Source organism: Lonchura striata, chromosome W (genome assembly GCF_050655825.1).
Source record: "Lonchura striata isolate lonStrDom1 chromosome W, ASM5065582v1, whole genome shotgun sequence".
Classification (NCBI taxonomy): domain Eukaryota; kingdom Metazoa; phylum Chordata; class Aves; order Passeriformes; family Estrildidae; genus Lonchura; species Lonchura striata.
Genome location: NC_140743.1, coordinates 1,707,768 through 1,733,786, shown reverse-complemented (window position 1 = coordinate 1,733,786; position 26,019 = coordinate 1,707,768). Strand labels below are relative to the sequence as shown.

The 26,019-nt window shown below is 43.6% G+C and overlaps 2 protein-coding genes across 6 annotated transcripts in view; one reads left to right on the top strand and one right to left on the bottom strand.

Moving 5' to 3' along the window:
• LOC146762977 (AN1-type zinc finger protein 5-like) overlaps window positions 1-20,653 on the bottom strand; it is an 87,203-nt gene extending 66,550 nt beyond the window's left edge. The window contains exon 1 of one of the 4 annotated variants that reach the window (XM_085571088.1): window positions 20,260-20,653. The gene's annotated coding sequence lies outside the window, so the exon portion shown is untranslated. The remainder of the gene's footprint in view (window positions 1-20,259) is intronic. The other 3 variants (XM_085571087.1, XM_085571086.1, XM_085571085.1) reach the window with 3 other exon arrangements.
• LOC146762978 (uncharacterized) lies at window positions 1,441-9,226 on the top strand. 2 transcript variants are annotated; one of them, XR_014952572.1, is made up of 2 exons: window positions 1,441-2,743; window positions 5,292-8,750. XR_014952572.1 is itself a non-coding variant. In XM_085571120.1 (2 exons), the coding sequence occupies exons 1-2, from the start codon at window positions 3,779-3,781 to the stop codon at window positions 5,628-5,630; spliced, it is 552 nt and encodes a 183-aa protein (XP_085427246.1). In that variant the 5' UTR covers window positions 3,590-3,778; the 3' UTR covers window positions 5,631-9,226. The 2 variants fall into 2 exon arrangements, 1 of the variants encoding a protein (XP_085427246.1); XM_085571120.1 differs by lacking the exon at window positions 1,441-2,743 and adding an exon at window positions 3,590-3,991 and having other exon boundaries at window positions 5,292-9,226.
• Window positions 20,654-26,019: the final 5,366 nt, after the last annotated feature.

The window sequence follows — 26,019 nt, the reverse complement described above, 5'->3', positions numbered from 1 at the left end:
GACATGCTATTTGGGTTAAATGTAAATGTTTGAATTGTGGAAAAAATTGGTATTGTAGTTCACACAATCGACGCCCTTGTTGCAGGAAGTGTTGAATGCCAAATAGATCTCCTATCCAGGTAGAACTCGAAGCAACTGAAATAATAACTTTGTTTTGTGGATGGGAATTATTAGTGCCTGTTGAATGGGAAATACCTGAGGAACGGTGGGAAACCACGGTTAAGGAGTGTCAAAAATTATTTGCCTGGAAATTAGCTAAGAGAAAGTGACAAGGGGATAGAGGGCAAGACCAGATTGGCCTCTGTGTTCACCACCAAGAAGATCAAATGCACCTGCTGTGGGTTGCAACCCCATAGGCATGGGAGGTGAGAGTATAAGCCATACTGGACCTCTGTCATTCTTGTTTCTGTCACTCATTTTTTGTCTTTTCTCTTTTGGGATATTGACAAAGCCATGCCACAAGTGTTACTGAAAGCTGTATATGGAAAGACACCGAGGTTCTTTTTTTATTTCTCACACTCATGTCAACAGTCACTGTTATAATCCATCCAAATTAGACAAGTGCATGCACAATGGGCAAAAGTACTGGATTGTGGAGAATTTACAAATAAGTGGTAACAGGATGGGAAGTGAATGCCCAAAAGGGGAGAGATGGATTTGTTTTACATACACAATTGTAAATAAAGCACCAGATTTGGTAAAAGAGCAATTGATAAACAAAAAGGTCAAGCCAGCACCACCACCACCTAAACCTGTGCCAATCTCACTTGATGACCTGTATACAAAACTTGAACAGCAATTAGAGAAAGAAATAATTATTTCAAGAATGGGTAAAAATCAGTTTGTGGAGTTGGGGGAAAGAATAAGTAGGGAACTTAACCAGTTGTTGGGTCTGTGGAGGGGCTTTGATGTCAGAAGAATGGCCATGGAAAGGCAGCATCTTAAGCCCAATTGAGCTCCTTAAGTGGAACCAAACAAGTATAAGTGGAGAAAACCAACCAGAGGGGTGGATTTTGAGTTCAATGGTCATAGGGGAAGAATGCCTCTGGCACAATGGGAAGAAGTTCCTTCATGAAGTAGGAAAAACTCCCTGTATAAGAAAAAAGGTTAGTAAAGGAACTTCTGTATGGTGGGTCCCAGAAGAACCTATTATGTACTGGACCCAGGAAAAAGTAAAAAAAAAAGAAAATTGTAAGTATAATAATAAAATCAGACTTTTTCAATGTAATGATACAAGCAAAAATCCTTACGTTGGCATCCCAGAAATTTCCAAATTTTGGGAGAATACAGAACAGCAAAAATCTGACTATTGGAAAGCTCCAGATGGCTTATTTTGGATATGTGGAAAAAGAGCATAACCAAAACTTCCCTCTCAGTGGAAAGGGAGTTGTACTCTGGGAATCATGCAGCCAGGATTTTTTTTTTTTTTTTTTTACCAGGACCTGAACGGGATCACTTAGGGATACCAGTTTATGAGGATCTAAAGAGAAACAAAAGAGACTTGACTGGAGGATTTAAAAAATGGGGAGATGAGGAATGGCCCCCTGAACGTATATTGGAGACGTAGGGGCCAGCCACCTGGGCACAAGATGGGAGTTGGGGATATCAAACCCCAATTTATATACTAAATTATATTATAAGACTCCAAACTGCTGTAGAGATAATAACAAACAAAACTGGTTGGGCAATGGAATTAATATCAAAGCAACAAACCCAAACAAGAGTAGCTGTGTATCAGAATAGGTTGGCTTTGGACTATATTAGCTGAAGAAGGGGGTGTTTGTGGAAAATTCAAAACATCAGATTGTTGTTTAAAAATAGATGACAATGGGGATGCTGTCTTGCATGTAGTCAATGATATTAGAAAAATAGCCCATGTACCAGTTCAAAAGTGGGAATCAATGCTAAATACTAGCTGGTGGGATAACTTGTTGGGAATAGAATGGTGGAAAAAGTTAGGCTTCTTCCTTTTATGTGCCACTGCTGGTCTAATATTTCTTCCTTGTTTGATCCCCTGTTTCATTCGTCTCATCACCAGTGTAGTCCAAGGCATGCAATTAGTGACCATGGGTCAAAAGTTGGCTACAACAAAAATGGTGCAAAGGATTATGGTATTAAAGAAAGAAAATAATATAGAAGACCCCTTTCAAGAAGTGAGATTGATTTGTGAAGAAAACAAGTGGAGAATAGAGGCTAGAAAACAATGAAAATTGCTCAAGCCAAATTACTTAAAAAAGAAAGAGGCAGAATTGTGAAAAATGCGTATTATATGGCTCTACACAAATAGTTACTATATGTATTATGTTATATTGGTTAGTTGTGGTGTATTAACATTTTAATAGTATGGTAAATGTAGTTTTGTAGTTACAATGGAGCTTTTGTAGTTAAAATAGAAACTATGTATGTGGGAGTTTGTCGCCCTGATTTTTTAAGATTTTCTAAAGACTTCTGAGTTTACATTCTTGTAGCAAACTTTCTCACACAACTTTCTGTAAATAACTCATTGTTTTGCATTCCTTCATAGAGGAGGAGAAATTTGATGGACTGGTAGTTTGTCCAGTGTCATTGGAGAGGTGGCACTTTCACCCTCCAATCCACTGTCACCTTTGGAAAACTATAAATGTTGGAGTCAGAAATAAACTTCCTCTCTTTTACCATCACAAGAGCAGAGGCGTGCGTCGTGTTTTCTCGTGTCCTATAGTGACATCTGGTGACCGCCGAAGCGCATTGCAGCTTAGGCCGGGTGAGATTGTTTCCCCTCCCCCCTCTTTGTTTGGCACTTTCCCTGCTGTTCCGGTGATGGAAACCTCTATGGGTTTCATGATAGAGTCTCTGGTTTTGTACCTTTGGAGGGACCTTCTGGAGCGGAAACGTGTTTCCGTTTCCTGGAGTGATTTTGAGAGGTTGTTCCTGTGGGCCAGGCAGAAAGGGTTCTTTTCCAACCCTGCGGAGGCGCTCTCCCGGGAGACGTGGTCTCTCGTGGGAGGCAGTCTCATGGATGCCCAGTTTGATGATTGCTCTGTAGACGTGGGACCACTGCTGATGCAGTGGAAAATGTTAGACGCGGTTTGGCAGGGGTCTGAATTGTGTAGCTCTCGGAGTTCCCTGGGGGACCCTTCCGTCTCGAACGTGGACAAAAGGAAATTTGAGTTTGCTTCCCCTTCTCCCCGGGACGGTGAGCCGGATGACGGCTCCGCCTCCGGTGTGGATCGGGCTCCCAGCCAGCTGGCCCTGAGCGACCAGCTGGTGGACGGAGCCCCGCAGGCTTCTGGAGGCTCAGTGGAGCCAGCTCGGCCGCCCCGCTCGGGGGCGGCGGGGGGCCCTTGGATCAACCTCCGCCTCTGACTGAGTCTGACTCGGTGACAACACTGTGTCCGAATTGCGGTGTTGCTACGACATACCCCCTGGGGGCGGCGGGAGCGGTTTCCCCCGTTCCGGAATCCCGCCCCGGCCCGCTCGGCGGGGGCGGTGCCCGCTGTGCGGCTGCGCAGCACGTGTGCGACGCTCCTTGGGGGCGTGCCGGACTCCCTCGTGTCGCCCCGCGGTGACGTCTATCTCTGCGCCCCCGTCCCTCCCCCGCGACAGGGGAGGGGGGCACCGCGCCGGGTTTGCGGTCTGCGCCGCGCCTCCCGCGGGTGTCGCGTCTGCGGCGCGGCGGGGCGCTGGGGTGTTTACCTTTAGCGCGACTGCTGACGCGGCCGGCGGGAGACCTGTGGGTTCCCGTGGCCGCGGACCCTCCCCGTCGGCTTTGTGGACTCTCCCCGCCTGCCAGGTGACCATGCGTCCGAAGGACCACGGGCGGTTTTGGCAGGAGGTCCGAGATAAGGCCGAGGAGATGTACGACTCTGCCTTCTCGCAGCGTCTGCAGGATCGCGGGGGAGGCTCCTCTGGCTCTGCTGATGCTGTGGGGGGCGTGGTATCAAGTGATGTCGCACCACCTCGCAGTCAAGAGGCTGCCTCTGTCCCCGTGGAGCCCACGGGACGGGACACGGTAGGTGCTGCAACCTTTCCAGGGGGTCCCCAGACTTTCCCTGTTCTCAAGGGTGTTACTCACAACACCCACCAGCCTTTATCATTTAAGATAGCGAAGGAAGTCCGTGATACGGTTGCTCGGCATGGTGTCGGGTCTGCTGAAGTTATGCAGATGCTCCGAATGCTTGTTGCTGAGGTGCTGACACCTTTTGACTTCCTTTCTTTGGCACATGCTCTTTTTGACCCTGTGGAGTTTGACGTTTTTGAGACCAAGTGGGCTTGCTTGGTGGCCAGCGCAGTGCAGTAGAATGCTATGCTGGGGCCGTAGGATCCCAGGCATGTGGTTAGCACTGACATGTTGATGGGCACAGGCAATTATGTTGATCCTCAGGGAAAAGCTGGATACGATCCCCTCATGCTTTACCAGTGCCATACACTAGGCATGGCAGCAATAGTTCAGACCCTGCAAATGACTGCTCCAAAGCAGCCGTTTGCAACCATTGTGCAGGGGGTTGATGAGCCTTTCATGAAATTTGCAGGGAGGCTGACTGCCTCTGTGGAGAGGCAGTTGGCAGATCCTGAGACAAGGAGGGTTGTGATTTCGAACATTGCAAGGAGCAACTGTAATGCAGACTGTAAGAGAGTCATACAGGCTCTTCCTGGTGAGCCTACTGTCTTGCAGATGGCAGAGGCCTCTGCAAACCTAGGCCCCTTGGGTCAAAAGATGGCTGCCTGGGTTACTGCTGCGCAGCCAGTCTGGGTGGTGATGCAGGGCTAGCAGCACCAGCAGGGGAATGCTCAGGCCAGCAAAAAACAGGGGAAAAAAGCACAGAAGGGCAAACTTCCCATGTTCTTTTGTGGCTGGTGTAGAAAGCCAAACCATATGACAAATGTCTGCAAGGCAACTGTTCATGTTAATGGCCAAGCATTGCCAGGTCTGGGAAATGGGAAGCGGCGCGTGAAGGGGAGGCACGCCCAGACACAAGTTCCTCTTCAGACCCCGGAGCCCATGGAGGTTTGTTCAGCCAGCTTGCAGCCAGCACCCACGGCTCAGCAGGTGTGGATGTCTGTACAGCAGCAACAGTTGTTTTCAAATCTTGTCAAATACACAAGGTTCCCCTGGATGCCTTTGGTCCCTTGGGTGAGGGCATGAGTGCTCTCCTTATAGGGAGGCCTAGTACCACCTTTCAGGGCATCATTGTGCACCTGGGGCTCATTGATGCAGACTTCACAGGGCAGATTTGTGCAATGGTCTCCACACCCACCCCCCCGTTACGATCCCAAAGGGGATGTGACTTGCTCAACTTGTGCCTTTTAAGTCTTCTGTTCGCAGGACAGTTGACCGGTTGCCTGGGGCTCACGGCTTTGGATTGACTGGGCCACCTCAAGTTCACTGGACCGCTGTCCTGACCAAAGACCATCCTGAGATGCTGTGTGCCCTGTCCATCCCTGGTGCGACGCTGTCAGAGATCTGCCTCCGTGGGCTTCTCAACAGCAGCGCTGACGTCACAGTTCTCTCCCTTGCCACCTGGCCTCTGGACTGGCCCCTGAATCCAGTGGAGACACCTGTCGCAGGACTGGGGGGAAAGGTGCAATGTTACGTGAGCAAGCAGTCTGTGCTGGTCACAAACCCAAGAGGGACAGACGGCCTGGATTAGGCCTCATGTTACTTCTGCTAACCTCTGGGGGAGGAATGTTCTGTCTGCATGGGAGGTGCGCATTGGGACAGGTTTTTGATGTGGGCCACTGCGATGAAGGGCGCAGAGTGTCCCACACCTCCTATACGGTGGCTGGTGGACAAACCTGTCTGGGAGAACCAGTGGTCCCTCCCGCAAGATAAATTGATTACCCTTTGAAATCTGGTGCAGGAGCAGTTGGACCAGCGCCATCTGGAGCCTTCTACCAGTCCCTGGAACACTCCTGTCTTCTGCATTAAGAAAAAGTCTGGGAAATAGAGGTTGTTACAAGACCTCCGAAAAGTCAATGCCGTGATGGAAAGCATGGGAACATTGCAGGTGGGCATGCCATCACCCACCATGCTTCCCGCAGGTTGGCTGATCTTCATTGTGGATTTGAAGGATTGTTTCTTTACAATTCCTTTGCATGCCGATGACAGACCAAAATTTGCCTTCTCGGTGCCAGCAATCAACAATGCTAAGCCCGCACAGTGATATCAATGGAAAGTTTTGCCCCAGGGGATGCGCAATTCCCTGGCCATATGCCAATGGTATGTGGCTCGTGCCTTGTCTGGAGTTTGCAAGCAGTTTCCTGATGCACGTCTGTATCATTATATGGACGACATTTTGTTGGCTGCATCCACCCAGGATGAGCTGCTGAGGATTCAGCCTCGGTTGCTCGATGCTTTGCATGCTCATGGGCTGCAGGTGGCTCCAGAAAAGGTTCAACAACAACCTCCTTGGAAGTATTTGGGGGTCAAAATTCTGGAATGGACAGTCCGTCACCAGGAGGTGCAATTTGTGCATTCAGTGAAGACACTGAATGATGCTCAAAAACTGATAAGTGTCATCACTTGGTTACGTCCATACCTGGGACTAACCGACGCACAACTGTCTCCTTTGTGTGATCTGTTGAGACTCTGATCTAAAATCACCTCGCATGTTGACCCCTGAGGCATGTCAGGTGCTGGAGGAAGTTCAGCAAGCTGTTTCTGCTTGCCAGGTTTATCGCATTGATCTTTCCATTGATGTCACTGTGTTCGTTACCACTCCAGATTCACATCCTACAGGCATCATTGGCCAATGGAGTGACAAATGGTCTGATCCCTTGCACATCTTGGAATGGGTTTTCCTGCCCCATCAGCTGCAGAAGACGGCAACGACATTGGCTGAGTTGATTGCTCGGTTGATAATCAAATGCCGGCAACGGTGTTTGCAATTGATGGGTGCAGATCCTGCAAAGATCACACTCCCGGTATCCCAGGAGAACTTTGACTGGAACTTTGCACACTGTGTGTCCCTGCAAAGTGCTCTGGAAGAATTTTCAGGGCAGAACACTTATCATTTGCCCAGCCACAAGCTACTGCAGGTGGCGAAATTCACACTAATATCTTTGCGGCCCAAAAATAGTCAGGAACCCGTGCAAGGACCCACCGTCTTCACTGGCAGTTCAGGAAAAACAGGAAAGGCCGTTGTTACTTGGAGGGATGGATCTGAGTGGCAGGTTCCGGAAGGTTGTCAGGATGGGTCAGCCCAATTGGTTGAATTGAGGGCTGCTGTTATGGCATTTGAGAAATTTTCCCAGGAACCTTTCAGTTTGGGCATGGATTCTGCCTATGTGGCCGACATTACAGAGCAGTTGGGTTATTTGCTTTTGAAGGAGGTCAGTAATCCTGCCTTGTTTCATTTACTGAAGACCTTGTGGTGTGCCATTCAGGCCCGGGTTCATCCGTTTTATGTTCTGCATGTGAGGAGTCACACCAATGTGCCAGGCTTTAAAGTGGAAGGTAACGCGAGGGCTGACAAGTTGGCTAACCCAGTGTGGGTAGCACCTCAGCCTGATACACTCATGCAGGCCAAGGCATCGCATGGTTTTTTCCATCAGAATGTACATACCTTGCAGAAGCAGTTTCAGCTGACGCCAACTGAGGCTCATGACATTGTCGAGTCCTGTGACGACTGCCATGCGCTTGCTCTGCCTTTACTGGCAGGGGTAAACCCCAGAGGCCTTAGGGCCTTGGAGCTTCGGCAGACCGATGTCACCCAGATTGCCGAGTTTGGCCGGTTCAAGTATGTGCATGTCACGGTGGACATGTTCTTCTCTGCAATGTGGGCTTCTGCTCACACTGGAGAAAAGGCCCGCGATGTCATTGCCCACTGGAGGCAGGCCTTTGCCGTTCTGGGCATACCTTCTGCTGTGAAAACCAACAATGGTCCTGCTTATGCATCGCAGAAGGTGCGACAGTTCCTGCAGTTGTGGGGTGTGTCACACAAGTTTGGTATCCCTCATTCTCCGACTGGCCAAGCTATTGTAGAATGCGCTCATGGTACTCTGAAGCGGGTTCTTAAAAAAACAAGTGTGGAATGTGGGGTGAAACCCCACACAGTCCGTTGGAAAAAGCATTGTACACCATCAATCATCTTACGGTGCAGCAGAATTCAAATAACCCTGTCATTTTAAATCATGATCTCTCATTGCAGGCTCTGGATGAGGCACATCAGCCTCGAGCAAAGGTTCGGGTGCGGAATTTAGTCACCAAACAGTGGGAAGGTCCCTATGACCTTATCACTTCGGGGCATGGGTATGCGTGTGTATCCACAGATACTGGGGCACACTGGGTACCTTCAAAGTGTGTTCGCCCTAAACCACAGAGACAGAATCCAGCCAACGGGCAACATAGAAACCGTGACCAACCTGAAAGGCATCAAGTGAATCGTTGACTGATGACTCGGATGCAGACGATGTGAATGATCACTCTGATGATTCCTCCATGAATGGACACTGAATCTTGTTAATTTTTTCTTTTCCTTTTTTTTTTTTTTTAACTGAGAAGGTTGAGATGTTGCCCTGATTTTTCAAGATTTTCTAAAGCCTTCTGAGTTTACATTTTTGTAGCAAACTTTCTCACACAACTTTCTGTAAATAACTCATTGTTTTGCATTCCTTCATAGAGGAGGAGAAATTTGATGGACTGGTAGTTTGTCCAGTGTCATTGGAGAGGTGGCACTTTCACCCTCCAATCCACTGTCACCTTTGGAAAACTATAAATGCTATAAATGTTGGAGTCAGAAATAAACTTCCTCTCTTTTACCATCACAAGAGCAGAGGCGTGTGTCGTGTTTTCTCGTGTCCTGTAGTGGCAGGGTTTTTTTTAAGGAATGAGATACTCGCTTCGAGGTAACCATCACAGAACACCTAAATCTTCCAGAGATGAGGAATTTATGTTTTTTTAATCAGAAGAAGCTAATTTCTTCAGGCCTTGCTCAGAGTTGAAGACACCGTGGGGATTAAAGGAAGCAGTTGACATATAACAGACAGAGTTTCTTGTTTTAAATAGAATGTATGCATAACCATGAAGTATATATGAATATGCAACAGTGTATTGTTTTAAGGGCGATTCCTTTGCTCACAAGGCATGCTTTTTGTGACTTAGTGTCTGAGGACATCCGGACGTCCATAATTATTTGCTTTTTATTGTCTTGTAATTGTCCTAACTCAAAATTTTTATTACACTAATTGTATTACTATTTTTATAACCATGTTATTATTATTAAACTTTTAAAATTTTAAAAACCAAGTGATTGGTGTTTTTCACACTAACAACTGAACCCTCCCAAAATGATAAAAAAGACTTAGTGAGCCAGTCAAATAACTCTTCAGATGCTGGCCCTTACTGTAATACCAGATCAAAAAGTGTTGTAAGGCCAGAGGTAAATCCTGACAGGCTGTTTCCCCTGAGGGAAGTTCCACAAGGAGGGGGCGTAGGAGGAATAGGTTTTGTAAATGCACCCCTAATAGCTTCTGAAGTAAGAATATTTAAGAAAGAGCTAGTTGGTTTAATAGAAGATCCACTTGGCACTGCACAGCAAATAAATCAGTTCCTAGGTCCCAATATATATACCTTGGGGGAGCTGCATTCTATTATGAACATCCTCTTCTCCCCAGAGGAGATACACCTCATAAGGTCAGCAGGGATAAAGATCTGGGAAAAGGAAAATCATACGGGACCCCCAGGTGAACAAAACCTCCCTGTAGTGGATCCAAATTGGAATCCCAACCAGGAAGAGGGCTGGAGAAATATGCAAGACTACAGGACCCTAATTATAAGAGACATAAAATAATCTGTACCCAAAAGCAGCAATACAAAATTGGCATTTGATGGGAGTCAGGAAAAGGATGAATCCCCGGGGGCATGGCTAAATTGATGAAAATGACATTTTTAGTTACAGTCCAACATTGATCCTGATGGACCAGAGGGCCAAGTATTACTAAGAGTACAGTTTGTTACCAAAGCTTGGTCTGACATTAGACGGAAATTAGAAAAATTAGAAGATTGGCAAGAAAGGAGAATTAAGAATCTGTTAATGGAAGATCTAAAAGTTTATTTAAGGAGACATGAGGAGAAGAACAGAACCAAAGCAAAAATTATGGTAGCAGTAGCAAGAGAAAGTGTAGGAGTGGGAAGAGGGGAGCCAAGAGGGGGGGTAGAAAATAAAGGGAAGCTGGCTAAATGGAAAAAACCACCATCAGGTGATGGGTATTGCAATTACTGCAGCAGAAAAGGGCACGTTAAGTGGTTCTGTAAAAAATTAAAATGGATGAAGGAATTGAGAAAGAACAGAACACCATGGAGGAGATTCTGAGAGGAAGTTATGATTAGGGGTGTCAGGGGCTCTACACTCTGGGGGATAAGATCGGACACAAGATAGATCCCCTGGTAAACTTAGAAACTGGCCCTCAGAGTGAAGAATATGAGTTTTTAGTGGACACAGGTTTTGATCCATCCTGCATGATGAAGCTCCCCAGAGGGGCTCAGCTAAGCAAAAAGATCTGCCAAGTGTGGGGAGCAAAAGGGGAACTGTTCGGAGCTCAGGTTATAGAAAACATAATTATAAAAGGCAACTCAAAGGAATGCAGGGCTGATTTCCTTTATATCCCGAAACTAGGTTGTAACTTATTGGGGTGGGACCTCCAAGTAAAGATGGGAATTGGAGTAGTGCCAAAGGAGGGGAGGATGGTACCCCAAATAATGTTATTAACTGAACGGGATATGGGAGAAATCAACCCAATAGTCTGGGCAGAAGGAGGAGGGCGAGGATTGTTAAATATCCCACCAATTAAGATAGAAATGCAGTCAGAAATTCCCCCTGTTCAGGTAAAACAAAATCCCATCTCCCCCGAGGGCCAGAGAGGACTAACACATGTGATACAGGGACTCATGGAAGAAGGCATTCTAGAACCATGCATGTCACCACATAATACACCAATTCTAGCTGTCAAAAAATCTGATGGAACCTATTGATTGGTGCAGGATTTAAGGGAAATTAACAAACAAACTATTTCCAGATATCCAATAGTATCAAATCCATATACTCTTCTCAGTCAAATTCCACAAGAGCATTCATACTTCTCAGTAATAGATTTGCAAGATGCTTTCTGGGCCTGTCCGTTAGAGGTAGGGAGCAGGAATTGGTTTGCCTTCAAATGGGAAGACCCAGACTGCAAACGTAAACAACAACTTAGGTGGACCCACCTCCCACAGGGATTCACAGAGTCCCCTAACCTATTTGGGCGAGCCTTAGAGGATCTTTTAAAGTCCTTTGTACCCGGGGAAGGAATACAAATTCTACAATATGTGGATGACCTACTAATATTAGGCAAAGATCAAGAACAAGTCCAACAGGCCAGTATAAGCTTACTAAATTTCCTGGGAGTAAAAGGATTAAAAGTATCAAAGAAAAAACTCCAATTTGTAGAAGAAGAGGTAAAGTACCTGGGGCATCTAATTGGAAAAGGGTACAAAAAGCTCAGTCCTGAAAGAGTTGTGGGGATCCTCTCAATTCCACCACCCAAGACTAAAAGAGATGTAAGAAAGCTATTAGGTCTAATGGGCTATTGTAAATTATGGATTGATCAGTATACTCAAACTGTAAAATTTTTGTATGAAAAATTAATAAGTAGAGAACCTGTAGCCTGGACTTCAGCAGATACCGAACAGTTCCAAGACTTAAAGGCTTGATTAATGAAAGCCCCAGTTTTGAGTCTGCCTAATTTAAGAAAACAATTTGATATATTTGTTAATGTTAATGAAGGGATAGCATATGGAGTAATAACCCAAGATTGGAGGGGAAGCAGGAAGCCAGTGGCTTATCTGTCAAAATTATTTGATGCAGTTGCAAGAGGGTGGCCTGCCTGTATTCAAGCTGTGGCAGCCACAGCTACCTTATTAGAAGACACTCTAAAGCTTACATTCAATGGGAGGATTCGAGTACACACACCCCACGACTTGAGGACAGTGTTAACACAAAAAGCTCCTCAGTGGCTAACAGACAGCCGAATCCTGAGGTATGAAATAACCCTGATGAATATCGAGAATCTAGAGATTGTCACCTCAAAATGTTTAAATCCTGCTCAGTTCTTAACTGGGGAACCAATGGAAAATTTAGAGCATAATTGTATAGAGCTAATTAAGATACAAACAAAAGTAAGAGAAGACCTAGAAGACCCTTTAACATATGGAAGGGTCCTGTATATAGATGGATCCTCTCAAATTGTAATGGGAAAAAGGGCATCAGGACATGCCATTACTGCAGCAGGGGAAATCAAAGAAAAAGGGAAATCACCCTCGAATTGGTATGCACAAAGTTGCGAGATATATGCCCTAAAGAGAGGTTTAGATTTATTAGTAAACTATATAGGGACAATCTACACGGATTCTTGATACACCTTTGGGATAGCTCATACGTTTGGGAAAATCTGGCAAGAGAGGGAATACCTTAACTCAAAAGGGAAAAATCTGGCACATGAAAGTCTGATCAGGTGTCGTGTTTTGACACGGAAAAAGAATTTTCTCAGGAAGAAGAGGGTCAAACCAATCAGTGGTCACGTTTGGATATTGGCACCTGGAGTGACCACCGGAGGCTGGACACGCCTCTGAGAACACAGAGGGGTTAAAAGCAGAATTCCCAGGAGAACTCGCTCTCTTTGGTTGCGTCATCAGACCAGCCACGGGCTGGGGGGGGGGGGGAAAGCCATGCAGCCTGGAGAGGTTGGCCAGGGGGTGAAGGGTCTGGAACCAAGCCAGCTCCTGAGGAAGTCTGAGATGTCTTTGGCCCCGCCCCCCCCCATCAGAGGGAAAGAGATAGAGAGCCTGAAGACACTTGGAAATTTGCCAGCAGAGGAGAAGGAGAAGGGGGGGGGGAAGGTACCCAGCATGGGAGTTGGAGATTTCAGCCATCTGGGGAGTCCGGGACTTTTAACCCTTTCCTGGGAAATGAAGGCTTTGTGAAATATTACTCCTCAATTTGAAAGAAAAGAGAGACAGTCTGGGACCTGAGATGTTAGAAAAGAAGGTTGGGGAGAGATGATGGAGTGGCTTTTGGCTGGACTTTTCTTGTTAGCCATAGACTGAACCAGTTTCTCCTGCAAGAGGGACTGCATTTTTAGGGGGATGCAACAGTGAGCCAAGAGACCTGCTTTAGCAACTACCAGTACAGGAATTGTGTGAACAGAGAAAAGCTGAGGAGGGTGTGATGATGCCCTCTGTCTTCAGGAAGATGAAGATCTCTGTTTTCACCCTCGGCCCCAGGGGAGGAGGAAAATTGGGGGGAGACTGTGGTCCCAAAATTAAACACTGGACTGTTGTTCCTTTTGATCCTTGGCAAAGCATCCTTAAAGGAGCCCTATGAGCAGTCTGCCCATGCTCGGTGGTGAGAGCACTGTGACATGGAAAGGAGAGTGCCACACTGGCAGATTCTCTCCGGGCGGTGCCATGTGTGACATGGAAACACAAGAAGTGGCAATTGTGTTTTCTTGGGGGGGCTATGGTGCAAGGGAGACTCCTCTCTCCCTTGATGGACTGAGCATTGATTATATTGAAGGGTGATAACCTGATTGAGGGTCTGAGTTGTGTCTCACTGTGGTTTGTTGGGGTTTGGGTGGGGGGAAGAGGAATGTTTTGGAAGGTTTTCATTCTGGATTTGGTGTGTGTGTCTCTTATAGTAGTAGTAGTTTAATAAAGATTTTTCCCTTTGTTATTAAGCTTGGGCTTGCTCTGCTCTGTTCCAGATCGCATCTCACAGCATTTATTTGAGAAGGTGCATTTTCATGGGGGCACTGGGATTGCACCAGCGTCAAACCATGACAGCAGGGAAGTACTCGGATGCCTCAGAGGACCAAAAGAAATTGCCATAGTCCATCTTAAAGGCCACCAAAAAGGGGACACCCCTAAAATCCAAGGAAACAAATTAGCAGACCTGGCAGCCAAAGAAGCAGCCTTAGAAATGGGGAACCCAGTCATAGTCCTAAGGGTAAAAGAAGACCAGGGAAAAATAAGGGAAGAGGGGGTACCCATGTTCAATGACAAGGAGCTAAAAGAAATAGACAAAATGGATGGGGCAAAAACAAAGCCTGGAAAGTGGTGGACCCCAGACAGGTGACAAATATTCAACCAAATAATAACCAGGAAAGTGATGGAAGAAATACACCGATTAACTCATTGGGGAACACAAGGAATATGTGATCATTTCCTGAAATATTACATGGGAATGGGAATATATGAAATAGCCAGATCCATCACAGGAGAATGTTTAACCTGTCAAAAAGTCAACAAAAAGGTGATGCAAAAAAACACTCTGGGAGGGAGGAAATTAGCCATAAGACCTTTCCAGAGTATTCAGGTTGATTTTACTAAATAAACTCCAGCCCAAGGGTATAAACACCTATTGGTCATAGTTGACCATCTAACCCACTGGTTTGAAGCATTCCCCACGAGAAGGGAGACAGCTCAAATTGTGACAAAAGTTCTCTTGGAAGAAATTATTCTGAGATACAGGCTAGTAAATATTATTGATTCAGACTGTGGCCCCCACTTTACATCCAGTTCTCTGCAACAAGTCATTGGGGCCCTGGGAGTAAAGTGGGAGTTACACATCCTTTGGCACCCGCAGAGTTCTGGGAGGGTCGAGAGGGTAAATCAAACCTTAAAGAATATTTTAACAAAATTGGTCTTAGAAACCAAATGGAATTGTGTAAAATGTTTACCACTAGCCCTATTATGAATAAGAATGAGACCCAGAACAGATCTAGGGGTGTCTCCTTACAAAATGTTGTTTGGGCTGCCTTTCTTACTTACCCTATACAGTACTGGGGAACATCTAGAGAGGGGATGATCATGCAAATAACAACAACTCTAGAAGAACTAAGGAGAAAGGGCTACCTTCCCCAAACTTCCCCGCTGAACTGTAAAATACATAGTATTAACCCAAGAGACTGGGTATTGATTAAATCATGGAAAAACCCTCCACTACCTTCTCACTTTGAAGGCCCCTTCCAGGTGCTGCTTACAACAAACACCGCAGTAGGAACAAAGGAATGGGGCTGGACTCATGCAAGTTGAGTGAAGGGTCCAGTACAACCCTCAGCTGAGGCAAGCAAATGGACTATAGCCAGCAGAGATGATAAAGACTTGAAACTGGTCCTGAGGAAAACACTGAAAGAAGCGCAATCCTGAACACAACCCCCCCACAGGAAAGCTGTACATTGTTATCCTTATATCCTTAAAGTTTGATAATGTTTGTTATAGTATAAGTTTTGTTTAGCTAAGAATTGACAATCAGAATAAAATCTCAGTTTCCAGTACTGTTCCATAGAGCACTCTCCTTACAACCCTAATTGGGACCAATTTGAGGGAAGGGAGTTGGTACAATAAGGGTCATGACAGAATGTCTCCAGAAGAAGGGAAAGCCAGAGGTGGGAGACAAGACTGGATTGGGAACTACCTCCAGGAAATATTCTCAGGGCACTGAGAAAATCCTTGTGGATCAAGAGGGGAGTGAAATAAGAGATTTTCCAAAGATCAATTGAGCTAACAAAATTAATGTATCAAAAATGAATGTATCAAAATGAATGTATCATGTTTGTACAATCATGTGTTGAATTTTAAGAAACCTCTGCCATAGCGCAAAAGACATAAAGAAAAAAAAAAATTCTTTAAAGCTTCTTGCAAAAAGACAAATACCAAAGAAGACCAGGAATGCAAAGAATTCAGACAAGGAGGCTCTCCTGTCGAGGATGATAAACCTACTCAGATAACAGAGCAGAAAGCCAAAAGCGCATGCGCAGAGGAGAAGAGTTCAAAAGTTCAATGCAGAAGACTATGGTTTCAGGTTCAGAAGAACACCAGCGACCCCTGTAAAGACCACCACAAAAAACCACGCATGCCCAGAAGGGCGTGGACCTATTTAGCATGAGAGGCGAAGACAGGCGGGGCCAGGAGTTGAATATGCATAGAAAAGTTGTATAATGTATTGCATATGGAACAACTTTGTGAATAAAATTGTGGGACAAACTCCAGCTCGGGGCACAAGACTTTGGAGAGCTATCTCACTTGTGCCGGGCGCTGGCATACATACCCACTTCATAACTACATTAAGTTGTGGAGTCAATTTATTTATTCCGCGTATCGCTTCAGGAGGAGGCCAGCCTGTACCAGACTCCCACTTGTAACAATGCTACTACTCATCCACTTTGGAAGAAGTGGAGGAAACACTTGCAAGAAGTGTTACTATCCCTTGTATAGAGGAGATACAGTAAGTGTATTAATCAGAGTACACACAAACATGAATCCCAAATGTATCAATCACTCCCAGTTAACAACCTGTAAAGAAGATAATAAAATAAATTGTCTAGCTAAAAATATTGCAAACCCAAGCCATAGGATGTCAGGAGAGTGCCCTATGAAAGAAAGATGGGTATGTTTTGAACAAGAAAGTGAAACCAACTTAGAGGATACATTCTATTAGAAAGAAGTGCAATTGGAAAGACAAAGGGATAGAGAGGGACAAATATATAGCAAGAATATTTTTATCGATATGGTGGAAAAGATCACAAAATAATTTAATTTGACTGATTGTTGGGTGTGCAGGGAGACACACTTAAGTGAGATTTGGCCATGGGACAGTATCAGTTTGGGTCCCCTAGACATTTTAAAATGGATTACATAAAAAAAAAAGCATTATAGTACCCAAAATAAGGGAAGGAGAGTGGAAGCTAAAATCAACAACAATAGGGGAAGACTGTTTATCAAGAAAAGGGAAAATATATACTATAGAAGTAGGAGAAACTCCATGTAAAGGATATCTAGCAGCAAATGACACGCCAGGTAGATCCCAGAACTGCCCATTCATATTTATCAATAGAAAAAACTGAAAGTAGATGTGCATACAGTGAAAAATAAAAAAATGTTTGAATGCTTCAGAGATTATATTAACCCATTCTGGGAAATAGAAACCCTATACAAATATTGTAAACATATAACAAATAAAGATTCTAATTTCTGGGATGCACCTACAAATTTATTTTGGATCTGTGGTAACACGGCATATGTGAAATTACTGGGAGGTTGGATCAGGAGTTGCACAATTGGAGGTATAAAACCATCCTTTTTCTTACTGCCTAAGGATGCGAATTCAAACTTGGGAGTCCCAGTATATGGTGATCTGGCCAGAAAGAAAAGGAATTTGTTTGGCAGAACCCAAAATTGGAACAATGAAATTTGGACCCCAAAAAAGATTATCGATACTTATGGGCTGGCTACCTGGGCCTAAGATGGATCCTGGGGGTACAGAACCCCAGTATATTTGCTCAATTGAATCATCCGTTTACAAGCACTACTTGAAATAATGTCAAATCAAACAACTCTGACCATTGATCTCTTAAACCAGCAACAACAACAAACATGATCAGTAATTTACCAGATCCGATTGGCAGTGGAATACCTTCTCGCAGAGGAAGGAGGGATCCGTGAGAAATTTAATACTTCAGAATGCTGCCTAGAGATTGATGACATAGTAATGTAATTAAAAACATTACTCAAAATATAGGAAACTAACCTATGTTGGAGCACAAAAATGGACCTCCTTGCTTGGAGACTGATTGGTGGGACAACTTGTTCACTTGGAACAGTAAATGGTGGAATAAATTTGTCTTCTTTGTAGTCTGTGCACTAGCAAGTGTAATATGTCTACCATGTGCAATTCCATGCCTAGTCCAGATAGTAACCAGCATGGTCCGAAGCAGCATCATGCTGCAAGGTAACGTAGAAGGAAAAAATGGCGAAAAAGTAATGTTAATAAAAGAACAGAATGATCAGAATGCCAGAGATATGCTTGAACAGTATGAGAAACTGAGAAAAGTAGAAGTTGAACACTAAAAGGTTGATGCAGGCTAGAAGCCTGACCAAATAGTTAGAGGGGGGAATTGTTAAAAATAGGTTAGAAATGGTTGTAAAATAGTTGATAGTTGTTAAGCATGTACTGTTAGTTTGGTTATGGTAAAAGGGTAGTTATAAGAAATACGGTACTCTACGTACCATAATACACCTAAGTAAAGTGCACCACCCCACCCCCGTCCCCGTCCCCCCCCCCCCCAGCGAAACGAGCCACCCTGGACAGAACTGTAATGGGCCAATCAAGCACCTTAAACTTTCGTGCAAATGAAGGATCCAAAAAGAAATCAATCTAAAGGGACAAAAAACAGGATAAAACATGCCGTTCCACCTGGAACATCGGGGACATCGCTGCTCAGGAAGAGCCAGTGCTGGCTGCCTGCAGCATCTTCGATGGGAACGCTACTGCTCGGCCTGTGAGCCCCCTTGCTTTAGGCCTTTCTTTTTATTATAATAAATGTTGAAATCACTTTTTAGTACCGGGAGTGTGGTCCCGTTTTTAACAACATGGTTGAGCACATTAGCTTCTGCCTGTCACAAGGCTGCAGTGTGACAGACTAATCTAAAGGCTCAGACATAAAACCTTGTCAACAGGGGCCTCTGAAATCAGCTTCTATTTATATCTCTGAAAGCTGCCAACTCCTACAACCCCACAGAACTGAAGCAACCAAGCATACACCCACTATAAGAGGAAAACATGAAATTCAATTAAGACAACTACAGCTTCTTTTTAGAGGAAAAGGGAGTGCAGATACTTCAATCAAGAAAATGCATCATGAGGCTGTCATCTCAGACATTTTCATCTCTATTTCACAGCAAGAACAAAAAACTGGCTATGATCAGAGACCTAACATATTACACTCTCACGACCTTACATTCCCCAATCGTTTGGTTGACTGGTTGCAACCAAACCTTTACAAAAAAATATAATTATCTCTCTTACCTCCAAAAAGAGTCTTAACACTTAAGAGATGTCCCTGTTTAACCCTGACCTCCCAATAAAAAGGAACTTTTTAATTCAGTGTGTTAACTCAAACAGTAATTTACACCACTGACCTTCACAGTTTACCCAGACAAACTAAAAGGGGAACATAAATAATTTGTCATTATTAAAGTTAACAGTCTCATAACTAAGACATCTTTTAATTACAAATTACAACTAAACTGAGGCATAAGTCAACTCTAATAACAGCAGATATTTAGATTATTTGAGTAGCAAACATAATTAAGCTTTTGTGCACACCAAGTGCGCTTCCAAGAAACTACAACTTATGAACTATGTGAAATACATAATAGAAGCATTTCAAGTTACCCTAATACTTCACAGACTCCTAGAATGGTTTGGGTTGGAAAGGACCTTAAAATCATCTAGTTCCAACCCCCTGCCTCAGACAATCTTTCATTAGATCAGGTTGCTCAGGGCCCCATCCAGCCTGGATTTGAACACTTCCAGGGATTGGGAATCCACAACTTCTCTGGGCAACCCATTCCAGTGTTACACAACCCTTATAGCAAATAATTTCTTCCTAATATCTAATCCTACCCTCTTTTAGTTAAAAGCCATTCCCCCTTTTCTTATCACTACACACCCTTGTAAAAAATCCCTCTCCTACTTTATTGTAGGCCCCCTTTAGGTACTAGATTAACTTAATTACTTAATATAATAAAGAGAATACAAATACTAACTAATGTTAAATCAATAATAAAACCTAAACTGGGTGGTTAAATAAATACTTATTTACCTGAATATCCTCAGCTAGAAAATGGACCATTAAAAAACCAAACTCAAAACAAAAAACCCCAGCAAGGATATTTCAGGTATACACCTCTCTGACAGTAATCTAGGTGAAGCAAAAAGACGAAGTATATGCGAAGAACGTGAATCAAACCCAGGCATTTCTCAATGACAATTAAACTCAGCTCGATAATCCAGACAAAAAGGGCGGCACCGCTAAGTGCTCAAAGCGTGGTATGTTTTAGTCTCCATCGCCTTCACATACCCGCCTCGCCCCACCCCCTCCCCGACACCAAAACACAAAAGACGTGAAGGCTACCGGTCTAAGGAAAAAAAACAAACCCAGCTCCTCTCCCAGCGAGGACTGAGGAAGCCTCATTGTCTCGCTCCCTGTCTGCCCCAACTAAGGAGGGAGTAGTAGTGTTTGTGCCATCCTAGCCCCCGACATCCTGCCGCATCAGAGTGAAAGAGTCCGCCTGGGAAAACGATAGACGCCCTGCCAGCCCTCGCCTCGCGGAAGGCAGCAAAAACGCCCCGGGGAGGCCGAAGCACCCCGCGCTGCACTCCTCTGAGCACAACGCCACCGCGCTAACAGCTCTCAGAAATCAAGTCCGAATCCTCCAGCAGCCACCCTTCAGCGCCCGCGTACCTGCTCCTGGAAGGGGGCGGAGCAGAAACCCCACAGCCGATGTCGGAGGTGCTGCAGATAGCTTCAGACTGTTTCTGGGAGAGCGAAGGGCAAGATGGTGTAGGGGCACGAAGCTGGCGGTGCCACCACCACTTTCCTTCTGCGGCAGCAGCACGGAATGAGACGCGCAGCGCACAGGAGAAAGACGAAAAGAAGACGCAAGAAAGAGAAAGAATTGAGGAAGAAGGGTGGATGAAGGAGAGATCTGAACCAGCTGGTCCGCTCGCGTCAGCTCCGCCTCCTTCTGGCTGTTGCTAAGGCCTACACGCCATCGCGGTTCTACACGAGGGGAAAGAGAGCACGAAACACACGTGAGGCGGCTCACAGTACCGTCGCCTTTGCCTGCGGAGTCACCAACCTCCCCCTCCCCGAGACTAGAGACTATACAGGAATGGACAGAGACTCCACGCGTTATCAGAGAATGTCGTCTGTTCTCCAGGGGAATGGGGAAACGGAAGGAGCGGTGTCCAGAGCAGCGACAACTGGTTCGAGCAGCATCACCCTGTCCACAGAAAGAGGATGGAGCTGCGCGCAAAGAGGAAACAAAGCCTCTCCCCATCCACTTGCCTTAATAACAGACGCCTCCGCTCCTAGTTAACATTTCCATTTAAACTTGCACGTGCAGTGGTGTCACAAGTGAATTATTAAAAGAAGTCATCGTTGTGGGGTTAACTAAAGGGGTTCTAGTAATCATTAAACGGTGATTAAATTATAGTTCTTGATGGCTGAATGAAAAATAAATGACAAATTATGATTAAGCAATGATTGAATGGCAATTTGAGAGTGATTTGAAAAATATTTAAATGATTTAACAATTTAGACAGTGATTTTGATAGCAGTCAAACACTGCTTACTACACTTTTAATAAGTAAGCTCTAGCTAGATATATAACTGTTGCTAGCATACAATATACTTTTAGGCCTAATGCAAAATGTTGCTTACTTTGTTATAGATATCAGATGCTGGATAAAGGGTCTCACCTGCAAGGAATAATCTTAAGAGGCATCCCTCTGCTCAAGGAGGAGATCACTGCTGTGTAGCCTGCTGCCACACAAGAGAGCTCAATGGATTTAAGGGGGCTACAGATATTTATAACATAAAGTGATTGACTTGTAGTCAAACCCCCCTTTGGTGTATGTGCAGGAGTGCAGTTGTAGCAGTTTTAGTTTTGTCTAGTTCCAGCTCAGGCTAGTGTTGTTAGCTCCTGACAGACTCCTTAGTTCCTGAGAAGATATGGCCTAGCACAATTTTCAAAGTCTGCACATCAAGGATGATTTCAGTCAGGCCTAGTTGTTGATGATGCCTGAACCAAAGAACTGTTCACTCACTCATAGCAGGTGTAGGCATCACAAGCAGCCTTTAGTTTTTTTTAACCTTGAACTCCTGTCTTATCTATCTTTTGGATTCATTGGCTATTGGCTACCTATACTTTTTTACCTAAACAAGTATTAGGCACTAGTTGACTACTTTTATTTTTAATAGGTTATCTGGTAATTAATTGTCTGCAGTGATAACTCGGTTTTAAAAGAAATGGAATAATTATGTGCTTGGTGGTGGATTTTCTGGGTGAGATTACAGTATAAAGAATTTCTATTTCTTGTGAGTTTTACTGATTTAAAATTCTAAAATTTTGAATGTTTATAAACAGTATTTACTGAAAGTAAAGGGATCTCCATAGTATACAAAGATATAATATTAAAACATATTTTCCAGTCAGTTGAGACAGGAAGTCATTTGTTGTATATGGGATAAAATCTTTGTTATGTGGTCTGCCTGAAGGTTTGTTGTTTTTCTCACAGACTTTATTGGTTGTGATCACCCGTAAACATAAGGTAAACTTGAAATCCAAACCTTGACCTGCATTCAGATTTACTAATTTTTGGGTCACTGAACCTCATAATTAAGTATTTATATATTTTTGCATGTCTAAACTTTAGATCAGACTTTGTGTCTATTAGATGTTGATAAAATTACATGTTCAGAGGATGTAACATTGACCTAGGCAGGTAAGAGTGATAGAAATGTTACATCACTGTAGAGAGAGGGAGTTAGAAGGGTTTGCAAGCCTCAAGAGCATGAAAAGAGGAAAAAGAATTCAAAGGAAAGAGTAAAGCTTGTTATTTCAGACTTTCCCCTCACTGTTAGAGGAGCACAGGGTAGCTTATAGTTTCAAACTATTGTCAGTAGGTATAGGAAAGTGATTAATTTCTCATAATAAATTACAGGTAATTAAAATATTTGTAAGGTAGTATTTCTAGGAAATTGAAGACAAACATACCATGTTTACATAATTGCATGTTGTTCTGGTTTAGGATAATTTTGGGAGAAAAGCTTTTAAAGGGATTTCTTTTAGAAAAATAAATTTAAGTGTTTTTTTTATAATTGGTTTGGGAAAAAGATTTCTTTGTAGAAAAGTGAAAAAATAACTGTTTATTTAACAGGCAAAGTATTCATCAGTACAAAAAAAGAATAATATTAAACAATAAAACTTCTTGCTGCTCCAAAGGAGATTATAAACTCAGAAAAGTCTCCTTCGTGGGTTGTAGCTCAGTTTACTTAGTCTCTTATTAGTTCCTTCGGTGCTGGAAATGCCACGGCCCAGGCCTGGCCCGGTGGGCTACAGGTGTGAGCTCTTGGTGTTTTTCTGGGTGTTTAGTCTAGAGTAGGTTTAAATAGGTTTAAAGAAAAAGAAAAATTACAGTCCAGGGAGCTTCTCTGCTTCAGCTATTTAAAAACTAACTAAAAGCAAAGGAGAGTTCTGTCCTGCTGTCTGTTTGCAGACAACACAGTCTAGGAACAGGATGCAGGGCAGTAAGTGCAGTTTCTGATAACAAATTCCATGCTTCTTCTCTCTTCCCTTCGTTTTTGGAATAAGTTTTAAAGGTGCAAAACTTATTATGCAGCATAAACAGAATAGCTAATTTGGGATACAAGCATCATATAGTTAACTCAGGATATTTTACTTTTTATCTTTATATTGTTAGTTTACTACTAAAACTAATATATATTTTAACTCTATAAATACATACATTATACATACAATATACAGCTATATAGATAATGGTAGTAAAATTCAGTAAACAGTGATATTTATACATAGTTTTCACTTAATAATCAGACTTCGCTGAGGTACACATTGTGTTGTTTTATCTTCTTGTATTATTTACTATGTATAACCTGATCCTTGAGTAAAGACAACCCTATGAATGGGTTTGTCTGTACTCGAGGTAGAATTTATTTAAATCGTTTTTTCTAATAAATCTTTGATATGTACTACTGGGATTTTGTTTTTGTTTACTGTATGCAGGAGTTCAGATTGGGTAGGGTTCACTTGGTTGGTAGAGCTTTGGGTGTTAATTAACTAGGTGGTTTTTGTTAGATGCTGCTCTTAATTTTTGAAAGGTCTCTCACTCAATGTTTTTAAGGTGGCTTTTAATAGTCTATTTTTTTTTTTACTTTGTTTGTAGCTGGTGTATGGTAGGGGATATGGTACACCCACTCAATGCCATGTTCTTTAGCCTAGGTGTTGATAAGGTTGTTTTTGAAATGAGGTCTGTTGTTTGATTCAATTTTTTTCAGGGGTACCACACTTCCAAAGGGTTTGTTTTTAAAGCCTAGGATGGCATTATGGGTTGTAGTATGAGGTATAGGGTAGGTTTCTAATTATCTAGTGGTGGTCTTTATTATTGTGAGTACATAGTGTTTACTTTGGTGTGTTTGGGGTAGTGTGATGTAATTAATCTGTCAGGTTTTTCTATACTTATATTTGGACTACTGCCTACCATATTGGAGGAGTTTTAGCCGCTTGGTTTGTTTTATTATAGTACATGTTTTGCAGTCATGAATAAATTGAGAAATACTGTTCATGGTTAGATCCACTCCTCGTTTTTGTGTCTACTTATAGGTGGTATCTTTGTCCTGATGACTTGAGGCATCATGAGTCTATCTAGTTAGGAACAACTTGTTTTTGTGTTGTTAATCTATTTTTGTCAGAACTCAAAATGTCCCTCAGACATTTTTGGATGTTCCTGGTCCAGGTCAGAAGCATTTGAGAACCTGGCAGGCAGCTGGAAACAGCTGTGATTTTGGATTTGAACCATGGAATGGTTTACCAACCTTGCAGGAAGAACAAGAAGTCACAAAAGTTTAGATATTATAGTAGAAGTAGTCACAAAGTAAAGGGAAGAATTTTTGAGTGTTGTACATAAAAGTTGCTACTATGTGGAGAAAGTGCTGCAATATCTTTAAGCTGCACTGACACTCCCGGGACACCTCTCTAGTCCCAGGATAGTCCTGTGGTTCTTCGTCCAACAAACACCATTGACCTAACCTTATCAGCTGTGCCGGCATCTTGCTTTCCATTAGATTGTGGTTCGTAAAGAAAGTCCCCTGTTGTTGTAGCAGGGTCCAAGCTCTGCTCTCTGCTTACAGTCTGAGGGTCATGAGGGTCATAAGGGTCTGCCTTGCTGAGTTGCAGTCCTCTTCATTGCAGTCTGGTATCCCAGTGTTCTGGGTCTGCGGGGTTTTATTGTCGGCTGGTCATCCTCACTGTAATTTTATCTTCCATCATTTGGGCACCAGATGTACCAAGCAAAGCTATGCAGAGACCTCAGGCAGGTGCAAAGGAGAGTTGCTTTATTGCAAAAATCAGGCCCTTTTTTTAAGCGGTTAGCCCATTATCAGTTACACAGTTTTAAAACATAACAAACATAATCCGACCAACCACTATAAACCATGATGTGAACACGTAATGGTTATATAACTTGGTTTTCTACCTCCAATTTAGTTGAGTCACTTTCCCATAGTCCTTCTCTGCTTAGCCAAAGTAGCAGGCCTGAGGCATGATTTTACAAGGGTAACAAGGCCCTTATTTTATAAGGTTTCACCTATATGCAACAGAATAAATTTATCCTGAAATTTGTTATGAAAACCACAGTTTTTCATGAAAATAAAATGCTTTCTTCTTCACTGCTGGAGAGAAAATAGAGTAGTTTTAAGTAATTAGACCCTCCTTGCGTATTTGCATGACACTTTAAAATCAGTGAAAAATTATAATAAAAGCATTGAAATCAATAATATCCATATAGATATTCTCAGTTCAGTCAGAGAGAAAAGGAGAGAGACTTCTGCCAAGCTAAGCCTGGGAAAAAGTCCTAAAGGAATGTAAACAATTATTATCTCTCACTCTGTTCATATTGTTTATAGATATGTTCTGCTACACTGACCTAAGTCCAAGTGTAGCAATCGTGTGAAAGGTTTTCACTTTGAGACCAATCATATTTCACCTTAGCGATCCTGGTTATAAAAGAGGAACGCTACTTGTTAAAAAAGTTCTTTTGCCTTCTGATCGTAGAGTCTTTTCCATTCCCATCCTGCCTCAACAGTGACAACTGTTGACCCATCATGGAATCACAGCGCAGCCGGGATACGTCTTTAAGGGTGCGGCCCGGGGGCTTTCTGCGCCGGATACCTTTGCCCTCTTGAGTGAGGTAAAGCTGAAACTACATGTCTTCTGGAGGAGACTTGGTCCTGTTTGGACCGTGGGTCGGCTCTTAGAAGCCGAGGACTGAGTGGGACGGTTATTTCCTGAAATAGCAGACTGTCTGTCTCTTGACGTGGACGTTTGCTGAGGGAGAGTTTCCTTGAAAATGGGGAACCAACTTTCTACAGCTGAACAGCTGGTTCTGCCTTCCTGGCAGGGTTATATCCCTCAGCTGGGGG

Bases quoted from the DNA above. Each gene is read 5' to 3' on its own strand.
- LOC146762978 (XM_085571120.1), top strand. From the start codon at position 3,779: ATGCGTCCGAAGGACCACGGGCGGTTTTGGCAGGAGGTCCGAGATAAG. The intron at 3,992-5,291 runs GTAGGTGCTGCA...GTGCCTTTTAAG, and splicing joins AGCCCACGGGACGGGACACG to TCTTCTGTTCGCAGGACAGT.